The 12,457-nt window shown below is 35.0% G+C and overlaps 1 protein-coding gene across 1 annotated transcript; it reads right to left on the bottom strand.

Moving 5' to 3' along the window:
* Positions 1-5,986: 5,986 nt before the first annotated feature.
* On the bottom strand, positions 5,987-6,562 carry LOC135209285 (uncharacterized). The gene has a single exon (XM_064241993.1). The coding sequence runs from the start codon at positions 6,560-6,562 to the stop codon at positions 5,987-5,989; it is 576 nt and encodes a 191-aa protein (XP_064098063.1).
* Positions 6,563-12,457: the final 5,895 nt, after the last annotated feature.

Here is a 12,457-nt window from a genome sequence, read left to right as displayed (position 1 = left end):
TACTTTGTTTTTTATCTATTGCTTTATATTTCCAGGCCATTAAGTACTTTAAAAATCTTTAAAGATACGCACAAAATCTCTCAGTTGTCTGTTTTTGAGTGAGATGAAACTAATATTTTTTTCTCTCTTTTAAGTAATCCATCATTGTCTCAGTTCCTGTTTCTGTTCTCTGTAGGACTTCTGAAAACCTTTATTTTTTATTTCATTATTTGTGCATTCTTATCTTTTTCCATAGTTTAATGAGTTTTGATGAGTACATAATACAGAGCTCACTTTCTTATTATGGATAAAATTTCTAATCCTTTTTACCATATTGTGGACTTTCTTTCATTCTGGATTGTTCTATATAACCAACCGTTATGCCGAGTCCGAGACAGGATCTAACAAGTACATGAGATGTTAAATACAATGCAGTATGCTGCAGTGTTTCGTCATTGCTCTCTTAAGAAAGGACCACGCCTCTTGGTGGTACTGAAGGCTCAAAGCAAGAGGCGTACCTTGTAAAGGGATACAGACCCTTCGTGACAGATGATTCCACGAACAACAATACTAAAATGCTGGTCGATTTGGCTGAAATGAATGCCACCAAATATTAGAGAACAGGGCACGCACAGTCCTCTGTAATTTAATGTATTATTTGGAAACGTATGTCAATTACTGTTGTAGTTTTACATTATCATAACTGGTAGAGAGAGAGAGAGAGAGAGAGAGAGAGAGAGAGAGAGAGGAGAGAGAGAGAGAGAGAGAGATGAATTCTGTAATAAGTCCGAGCCAGTTGATGAGCTCCTGATGAGGTGTCTCCTTCTGGGCATGGAGAGTGTGAGACTGTGAAACTAAGAGATTTTTTGCTAATGGAAATCCGTACTTTGAGTTAATGTGGTTGTGAATCTCTCTCTCTCTCTCTCTCTCTCTCTCTCCTCTCTCTCTCTCTCTCTCTCTCAATTAGCATTAACAGATCATTGGGAAGGAAGTCAGTCCATGATAATTATTTGGATATAGTCTGATTTTAAGCCCAGTATTTTATGTTGAAATGGAATTATCACAGCCAGCAAAACACTCAGGTTGACGGCTTTTAAATGGAGTCGTCTTGAAAGAAAGTTATTATCTTTATAATAAAATCTTAAATTGCATTATATATTTAATAAAAAACATTTGCCTTTAGACGGGATGGGTTAAGGATCATAAATGCTTCACTTTTAATGGGCTCATGCTTTAATACTCTCTTATGCGAGAGTTGAGCAGGGTCACTTAAAAAGCGAATTAGTGTTGCTCAGGTAGTGAGGTGAGCAGGTGCGTAGCGAGGGAGGAAGGCTACGAAGCTATTGATTTCTTTGACCGACTTTACCAATACGGAGGAAGAGTGGAGGATGAGAGAATGATGGAAGGTATTTAGAGTGGAGGAAAATAACGGAGAACGTGGAAAACGGGAAACAAATCATTTTCACAAGTGTAAGAAAGGCACAGTGATGAGAGGTAATAGAATTTTGGTTATATGGTTATATGTAAGAAAAGTATATAACCAAAATGCTATTACCTCTGTTAATGCTGAAAAAAATATGCATGAAACATAAAGCCAAATTGGCAGAGAGGTTGACGCATATTTTATTCACTAACATTTAAATGTAGAAGGCAGATCATGGACAATCATGCTTTTAATTCCAAAGAATAGCAATACCTACACTAGATAAAACTGATCTCAACGAAGTCCTCAATAACGGGTCAACTGAATGGGAGATATTCCACTCTTCCGTCTCCGTTAATAAAAGGCGTAGCAGACGACGTCATCCGGTATTATGTAAATCCAATTTTCGTATGGAAGGAAATTCTTACGTTTACAGAAATGTCATAAGTTCATGGAGTGCATTTCTCCTCATGTCTTCACGAAGTTAAACAGAGCAAAATAACCTCAGACATTACGAATAATTGAGGAGGAAAGATGACGCTAACTAGGCAACAGAAATAGGTCAAGCTGAAGTATATACTATCCTTATTCAAACTGTAGAGACGGAAACCATGGCATTGATTGGTAAAGAGAATGAAAATCCAGCTTATGAAACAGAACTGAGAAGAGTTAAGAATGGACTCAGTTGAAAGATATCAAAGATTATGCTAGATAGAAACACAGATCTTCTGAGTGAGTATAAGGTTATAGTTGCCAAAGATGGCGATACACGTGGCAGTACAGTTGAGATAACCCATAGAATAGATATTCCACGAAATATTAAACCAATCTATATACAGTGGAACCTCGGTTTTCGAACATAATCCGCTCTGGAACCTTCCACGAAAACCTTTTGGTCTATAGTCAAGCCCAGTGAAATTTGTGAGATTAACTGATAAGATTCTATGTGGATTACTAAGCAAAGGTGTGCAATGTTATATAAATATCTGATAATAGCCACAGGCACCTTCGAAAAACATGAAACTGGTCAGTGAAGTCCTAAAGAGATCAAGGAGGCTAAATCTAAAGATGATGTTAGGGAAATGCTTTTTTTTTCTTAGAAGGCAAATAATCTATCTGGGGGACACTAAGTGAAAGAGGTGTGGTAGTAATTGACTTGAAGATTAAATCGATTAAAGAGTCTCCTACACCTCGATGTAGGAAAGATGTGCCATTGTTTCTACGGGAAATATCTAAAGAAATATCATTTAAGTGGACAACAAGATAACAAGAAGCATTCGATGAATTGAAAGAAAGTCTAAACAATTCACAAGTATTTAGTTTTCTAGGAATGTAAGAAATTCTTTCTGGCAACAAATGCAAACTCTATTGGAATAGGAGCATGCTAAATACATAGGCATGATGGTAAATACCATGCTATAGCGTATTACAGAAGAAAATTAAAACCCACCAAAGAAAATTAATCAATAACAGGCAGAGACTCTTACCATAACAGAAATGCTGAAGAATCCAAATTTTTCTAGATGAAGAACTCGTTGGGTTATGACTGCCTATGATTAAAATAAGTTGCAAGGACGGTGTATAAGGTAGCAGATGCATTATCGAGAAATGCTGCCCCTGGAGATAGTATAGATGTGATTAGTAAAGAAGTAAATTCAAGTGACCCTATAAGGAAGGTGTTCACTATGCACTATACAGAGGAGCTTTGTATGTAAATTCTAATGGAACAAACTAATGATAAAGCTCTAAATAAGATCTACAACATTCTGAAACATGAAAGGAAATTTAATAATCTAAAAGAATTGAATTAAGTAAGAGGATTGGATGTCTAGTCGATGAATTGATTATAATAAATAATATATTATTTTGGTTGTGCCATAAAATGGATTCATTTCGAATATTTCATGGTGAGGGCTATGAGAAGGTAGAACCTAAGAGCCTAAGAAGTAAAGTAATTGAACTAATACACGGTGATCTTATACGAGCTAGCCCAGGACAAGATGAGATAGTTAGACAAGTAAAATAGATCCTTCCATTGGAAAGGACTATACATAGACGTTAATAATTATGTGAAGAGTTGCAGTGTTTGCAACAACTATAAGGGAACGACGGAGAAGGAAGTACCCCTAGGGAAATATACCATCCTACAACTACATTTGAAAGAATAGCAAAAGATCTCATCACCAACCTGGATACTACCAGTAGATGTAATAAAAACACATTGGTGTGCATATTCTTTCACTAGATACACAGAGCTGATACCAATAATAGGTAAAGGAGGTAAATAATGTGCAGTTGCCCTCTCTGAATAAATATTTTGTAGATATTCTGCCCCACAACTAATATCTGATAATAGTACAAAATTCACAAGTCTGAGAAATTTGATACATTCAAAGTAGAAATGGTAGCAATACAACCATATTATTTAGCTTAGTTTAAAAGAATAACAGGAAAGTTCTGGATGCTTTGAGACAAACAATAAGACAGGATCCTGAATCAGATATGTTTGCCTTTCATGTAATTGTTATTAAATGCTAGATACCAAACTAGAATACAAGCAACACCCATAAAGGCTTTAATGTAATATGAACCAAGACTACCATATCCATGGCTGAATCAGCCAATCCAGCCTAACTACTCAAAGACATTATGGAGATAAGAATGAGTAATTTCAAGGTAATACATAAATAGTTACACAAGAACCTTGAAGAAGCCCCGAAGATCACGGTGGACAAGTATCAAAAAGGATTAAAGTAGTGGTTCCCAACCTTATTTTGGCCATTCCCCAACCTTAAGAAGAATCAGGATTTTGGGCAAATAAAGCTAAAGTTAAGACACAGGAAACTGATGAAATTTGAGAAATCTCGGAAGAGATAACTAGATATAATCAACGAAACGGGAATGTCGGATTTCAGCAAAAGTTTTACATGATCGATCAATTTGGTGTTATTTTCCCAAACATTTAGTTTCTTTTTTTCCATGTTTAAAACCATTTTTTTTGTTGGTGCAATTCTTACTGTAAATAGTTGTTCTTGCATCACAATATCCGCAGTTAAAGTACACTAACTTCGATATTACATTTTCTTCGATTGCAAGGGGGATATTTAGGAAACAAAGAAATACAAATTAAATTTCTGAAATGTAATATTATTTCAGGAAATCTTTCAAAATGAAGGAAACAATGTTGAAAATAAGCGTCATGAGTCTGCAAGTTATACATATTCCGGCATGGATAAAGGACAAGTGAACTTGATAGATTAACATGCTGGAATAAAAAGTGAATACAAAGGTATAAAAGATCCTAATAATCACTTATTAAAGTCGATTTTTTTTAAACCTGGTGAATTTGCACTTAACTTGCACTTAGCTGCTTGTCGCTGATTGGATAAATGTCGTGTTGTCCGAATCTCTGTTTTGTTTTCCCACTGTTTCAGAATTGTGATTATACGGCCATATATTGAGATGAGAGCCAAATTATGTAATGTTATGTTAATACCAGTTGTATTAAACTTAAATATTAAGAAGTTACATACCAAATTATTATATAATAGTTAAAAGTTATGAAACAACACTCTCCGAAGCTATAGACTTGAAATATGATTCAAACGCATGAACTTTAATTTTTAAATTTCTAGCTAGATTTTTAGTGCAATCATGCCATTGGTTGTTTGAACATTATGTTTAAATTTCTAGCTAGATTTTTAGTGCAATCGTGCCATTGGTTGTTTGAAAAAAAAAAACATTTATTGTTTTTTGGGGTGGAGGAGTTGTGGGAGGAACAGCCTCGGGGTTGACAGAAAGTTGACTTACTCTCAGCGGGAGGTTCAAATGTGGGTTGTGGTGTTCTTGTCTTCATAAAACAATAAAGATGTTTATATATCTTAATGTTCATTTTTTGCATTTCAAAAGTACTGCTCACGGAATGTCATTAATGCTTTAGGATAAGTATAAAGGTAAATTACATACAATGAATTTATTCATACCATTTCCTGGCTGGTGTGCCACTCTCTGCCTATATAAAATGACAGTAAATTGACTGTTCCTCAACTAGAAATTTCCAATTATGTCCTATCACAATTGGTTTTTCTTTACCTGGCGTCCATCGTATTTTTAGATAGGCCTTAATTATATTATATTTTGTAAATCATAGACTCCTCATGAATAATAAGAAGAGCCCTTATATTTGAGAATGTTCATTGTTCTGTTGTCGTTTGTTCCATCTCAATATACTTATAACAGTTTTCAATAGTACAGGAAACAAAAGGTTCTTAGGAACTTAAATTTCAAGTATATTTTCATAACTGTTCATTTTAATAATACAGTAGCTGTATTAGGCAATAATGGCATTAATGAAGAGAAAAGTCAATAATAATATTAAAAATGATAACAACAGTAAGAGTCACAACAAAGTAAACAACAACTAAGTATTGATAACAGTAGTAATAATAATACATCAATTAAAGTCATCAGAATTATATAAACACAAGTATCGATAACAGTATTCAGGGTCATGGATGATAATAAAGTATCATCAGTATTATGTTAACAAAAGTATCAATAACAACATGAAATAGAGTTAGAATTTTAGTCCAGTGTCAGAGCATCTCCATCACTGCTGTCATCAGTAGTGCTATCATTCAAGTGAAATACAAACTCATCAAGTAACTTATCAAATGCTGAATCTTTGGCACGATACACTTCTTCGATTCTCTTGACATGTTCCATAGCATTTTGCCAGTGCTGTGGCGTCACGTGATCAACTGCTTCTTTTGTAATTTTTTCTACAATTTTCAGAGACTGGTCGCTATTAGAATTACGTTTATTTATTTCTGTCTTCACTTGGGCCCAGATAAGTTCGATAGGGTTGAAAATGCAGTGATAGGGAGGTAGACGAAACACTTTATGGCCATAGTGAGCAGTAATTTCATCTATTTCGTACGTTTGAATTTCCTTGTGGCGCTGGCAGATCATAAGAAGTTCGAGTTTTGTAACAGAAGGGTCATGGTCAATGTTATTTAGAACCAACCAGCCTATGATTTGGGCTTTTCTTTTGCTACTTGTCGGGACCTTGTTGATTATTTTAGAGTGATAAGGAGCATTATTGATGATGATAAGGGACTCCTTCTTGATATTAGGAAGAAGTTGTTCTTCTAACCACATTTTGAACCTTTCGTTATCCATCGAGTCATGGTAATCACCCTTTGATCGTTTTTTTTTTTATTTGAATATAAGCAATGCTCCCGGTACAAAACCCTCATCACTTCCTGCGTCTACTATTATAAACCTGGAACCTCTCCCTGACTTCGTTTTCGGTCCAATTGATCCATCTTCATTAGTCCAGCACTTTTCGACGGTGAGGTTCTGGTTCACCCAAGCCTCGTCCACGAATACCTCTGGTCTTGGGTTTGACTCTCGATTTGTCTTCAGTTCTCTAAGATACTTGTTCCTTGTTACAATGATGTCCTATCTCTCCATGAGTATCTTTCTTCCGCTTGTGACTTTCTTGTACCTAAAACCAAGACTCCTGACTATTTTGTAGAGGGAACTTCTCGAGCCAGTAAAATTAGTAGGAGGTTCCCGAACTTTTGCCAACAAATTTGCTAATGTAGGAAGGTCTCCTCTTTCATAAAAGGATAGGATCTCTCTCCTAACACATTCTCTGTCGAAACTATCAAGATGATCAACAACAGTCGATTTCCTTTTCCGGGGCAAGGGTGAATGAATTATACCGTTGGAAGATTTCATCTTCTCAGATTTGATGCGATAGATAGTTCTCTCTGAAACTTGAGTTGCTGTTGCTGTCGCCTTAATGATTTCTTTCATTGTCTTGTTAGGGACCTGTGAAGTGAAATATTGAAAAACAATATTGAAAAACATTCATTATTATATTACGGCACTGACTGGTAAGCTTACTGCCAGCAGCATGTATATGCCTAGTGTTTGAAGTGCATTAATCTCTACTTTGTTCCATATCGTCTCTCGTGGCCATGGCTGAAATAGGTGAAATCGACGACAGTGAGCCAACTGCTCGCTAGCCGATTCTAAGCTGATCGATGATGGCAGTGTGTGCAGACGACAACTCTCCGGCTGTTCCTTTCTCAACTCCTCCACTCCAAATGTTTCGGCAAGCTTACATTTTCTACGATAGTATTTTGTTCTTAGGCGTTATACAGCATCAGCAATGTACAATAAATACGCTTTGCTTTTTTCCAAACCACCAATGGCACGATTGCGCTAAAAATCTAGCTAGAAATTTAAACATTAAAGTTCATGCGTTTGAAACATATTTCAAACATAGAGTGTTGTTTCATAACTGTTAACTATTACATATATAACAATTTTGTATGTAACTTATTAATACTTAAGTTTATCACAACTGGTATTTACATAACATTACATAATTTGGCTCTTATCTCAATCAATGGCCGTATAATCACAATTCTGAAACAGTGTGGAAACAAAACTGAGAGATCAGGACAACACGACATTCATCCAATCAGCGACAAGCAGCTAAGTGCAAGTTAAGTGCAAGTTTCCCAGGTTTAAAAAAAAAATTGACTATAGGAAGCCTGCTTAAGGACTTTAAAACGATAGACACAATATAAAATAAAACCCAAAGTTATGCAGCTCAGATACAGAAACCTTGTTATGGAATGTAATCAAGTATACACTTCAAGAAATAGAAGAATTTTACGTGTCCAACAAACAAGAGCTAGCCCTCTTTCACACGAGGACACTGGTGTCTGCCACTGTTGTCTCGTTCAAGTCATTGTTTTTCTTAAATATCTTTCAACATATATCACAAGCAATTATGGCCTATTCCTGTCAAGGAATAAAAAAACGAGCGACTGGGTATTATTTGATCGAAATGGTACTTTAACACAATCTACACCTGCATTGTTAGTTAAGGTGTTTACTTTTGACTTACATTGTGTTGCCAAGAATCGCCAACCTATGAATTCGAAAGGGGTCTATCACCATCCCGTTCCTCCCTCCCCCACCCTTTCCCTCCTCACCCCACCAACCCACTTTCCTGGCCTTCCTGTTGGTTTTGGTAAATTCACCAAGGCCATTAGAGACAAGATTTACTCATTTCCCCCAAATCCCCAAGTAGCGAAGCTCTGTCTACTTCCTTATTACTACATCAGCAGGTGAATTGTCGTAAAGAAAAAAAAGGGGTATAATTTGGTGGAAACTACTATCACTACCATAATATCATTGTGTGTGTGTTTTTCTATTCATATCACATATTTATATCACACTGCAATTTCGTCTCTACTAATCTAACCCTAGTAATCAGGGTGTAATTCTTGTACCGTAATGAGTTTAGTGAATGTGCAGAGTTTCACATATCTTGAATTTCATTACTTATCATTAATGTAAAGTGACGCACTACATTCATATAGAAAAGGGATTTTACTTGTATTTCTTACAACTGGGGCAGTGGTTTATAAAGAATGCCTAAGTGTTTCCTATTACCTATTTTCAGACATTTAACATACAGGAAGGGCTTTTGTTACGAAAAGGGTGTCCAGTTTATGCATCATTCAAAATCAGTTAAGAAATTAATTTTCATGTGTCTTTCACAGATTTGTATCTCTTATTTTGCAACATCTGCAAACTGTCATAATTGAGGAGTCACTCGTTTCTAATATAATATGAATATACTTGTTGCTTATGAATTTGAATGATTTTGAATGAGTATATAAATATGAAAATGAATGAGTGTGTTATAAAGATTCACTTACCTATTGAGATTGATCCGTATTCCATTGTCAGCTTTCTCCGTTTTGTGTATGGTTAGGAGTCATATAGCAAATGCATTTCTGCAACAATTCGGGCAAAGCAACATGGCAGCCATGACGGCTATGAAAATTCCGTCTCCATCAATAATGCAATGAATACTTATATATGGTGCGAGTGCTGCAGCCTATAGAAATCCTCTCATCATTATGGTATTACCTGACACACCAGGGATACTATTAACAAATACACTGGGAAATTATAAACTCTCCAATTTTCTGCTGGTATTGAAAAATATCATGGAAAACGATACTATTTGGGTAGAAATAAGCGCACAACGATAAAGAAAGAGTGAGAGAAAGGGAGGGAGGGAGGGAGGGAGAGGTAAGGGATGAGGATACCAGACGTTCGAATCTACAAATGACTCCTGCTGGCTCATACGACTTTGCCTTTAGAAGTCAAGTGTAAACGCTTTAACTAACACAAGTTGACAATGCACAATCTTACAAAAATTAGCGGGAGGTGTTGTCTTGCACTCTGTGTTAAAGTACATTTTGATCAAAAATTAGTTTAAATCATATTTGAGAAAAAACGATAACTTGGGTTCCCTGATATGCATAGTAGTGGCTAGACACACTACTCCTTGTCAGTCGGAAGAATGGCATATATGGTGTTCTGCTTCTCTATTCTGTTTCCATAACCTTCACAAGAGGGGTTCCATATTGAAGGTAGTTTTTCTTCTTCAAAAATCAGGTCCTCCGTCCATCTTCACAATCGTCCGCGATACTCCTTTCATCAAGCAAGTGAGTGTCAGTGAGCATGATAGGTTTATAAGGTGCGTCGTGAAAAAGCAGACGAATTCCTTACTGACCAAAAAATTCCCTTTTAGTTAACATATATGAAAATACATATATTGATGCGAGGTAGAGCAATTTAGATATTAAAGGACTTTTGTAGCTTAATGTGTATATATAAATAATGGTAATGTCATAAGACTCATAAAATGGCTACGTGCGGACAAAAGCACTAAACTTATCAAGGACGAAGTGAGCTGATACCGACTCCAAAACAACGAATACCTGAGCGCAATAGGAATTTGTAGGTAAGAGGTAGCATTAACTTACACCTCTTGTGATAGCCATGTGGTTTAGAATGCTTTACTGTGCGTCCTGAATTCTTGGTTCCACGTTTTGCGCCCATGAGCCGACATATTCATCGACCAGCAGATTCCCCTTTGGTTAACTTTTAAGAAAATAATTATTCCGACGTAAAGCAAATTAGATATTAAAGGACATTTGTAGCTTAATGGGGATATATATATATATATATATATATATATAATATATATATAATAATTATATATATATATATATTATTACATTAACGTGATTCATATACATGCTTCGGGCTACAAATGTCCTTAATATCTAATTCCCTTATACCTCGGAATTCATTATATCATCATAGCCGACAAACTCTTATCGACTAAAAACAAAAAATCCACTCGGTTAACATAAGTGAAAATTATATTTAATTCCGAATTAGATATTAAAGGACATTTGTAGCTCGATGTATGTATACGTATATATATATATATATATATATATATATATATATATATATATATATATATATATATATATATATATATATCATATATTTATATATTTCTATGATATATATATATATAGTATATATATATATATATATATAGTATGTATGTATATATATATAATTTGCTTGTACTATCATATAATAATAATAGGAAAGATATCCCCATCTCCTGAAGAATTTTGGTGTTAATGTCGCTTTTAAAAACAATAAACATGTACTTATCATGAGCTCACCGACAATATACTTAAGGATGTGAATATAAAGTTCCATGTAATTCTTGTGACATCTTTTACATTGGACAAACGGATAAAGCACTGGAAAAGAGTATAGAACAACATAAAAAGAATGTGTGAGATATGCACAGGGAAACAGAGTGATATTTTTGTACCTGTTAGTGAGAACAATAATTATGCTATTAACTGGGAAAGGGCAAAAAGGATTGTGTATCCTAATAACGTACTGGAAAGGAATATAATTGAATCTAGCTTCATGAAAGAAAGTTCAACCATAATATGAACATCAGTCAAGAGATGTATAAACTTGATCCTTTAATATCAAAAGAAATTTGTAAATTGTTTAAATTCTAAGTTAGGCAGTAAAGATTTATGGAAAAGGGACTATCATATCTATAAGCACAGTAAGGGTGCAGCCTTGTTAATGAGATTTCCAACCCCGCCTCCCTGACACCTGTCAGTTGTGGATTCGTAGTCTTCTCCAGTGGGTACGTTTATCGTCCTTTGAGAGTATATTGCAAATTTTAGCCAAATGACTTTTGAAAGCCACTCCTACCTTGACACCCGCCTGTTGGTGGATCTGCAGTCTCGAACGGTTGTGTGTATATTCGTCAGTACTGTTTCTGTAGTATATATATTTGTGACTCCTAATACTATGTACCAGTCTTTCACCAATGGCTTTGGAAATAAAGTCAAAAGCTGTCAGGACATACACCCCGTCTCCTAATTTCTCGCCTGTGGATATCTTTGATAAACTTAATCACGTGCTAAAGTGATTATAATATATTATATCATATATATATATATAGATATATATATATATATATATATATATATATATATATATGTATAACAGAATCACGAAAGTTAGGAACGTGATAAATCCATAAATAAAGATAAATGCCACGAAGGAAAAATAAACGAAGGAGTCTGCGAGATCTTCAGCTTAAAAGCCCTTTACTGAAGCAGATACTGACAAAAATACGAGAAAAGACAATACAGAAGGTTCGTATAACTGACAGATAGGGATTATAAAAGGATTAGTGCCTAGAATCCGACACCACCTGGAAGATAAGTAAACCTTCCCAAACAAGCATAAACAAAGGGTGCAATTAAAGGTTTAAGACAATCATCTCAGATACAATCTCCAGGATCAATTAAAGGATTATAGGTGACAGCTATACGGAACCTGGTAAACAAAACCATATTCACAAAACATGACAGACATACATTACACTAAAAAATTTTTAATAACTCTAAGGCAACTGATTTTTTATTTAAGTCAGTATTATATATTTGAGGTCATTCTTAAACATGTTACAGATACAAGGTCTAAATGAAAAAGGCCACGACTAACATTGAAATTACAATGAAAGTAAGTTGTATTAAAGCAGATTCTAAAAGATTTCGTGATAAGACATCTCTTGACCGTGCAATTACTGAACTGTCAATCCAATTAATTCGG

The sequence above is a fragment of the Macrobrachium nipponense genome, chromosome 37 (assembly GCF_015104395.2).
Source record: "Macrobrachium nipponense isolate FS-2020 chromosome 37, ASM1510439v2, whole genome shotgun sequence".
Classification (NCBI taxonomy): Eukaryota; Metazoa; Arthropoda; class Malacostraca; order Decapoda; family Palaemonidae; genus Macrobrachium; species Macrobrachium nipponense.
Note: the sequence above shows the minus strand (reverse complement) of the source record. Positions and strands in the feature narration are given on the sequence as shown.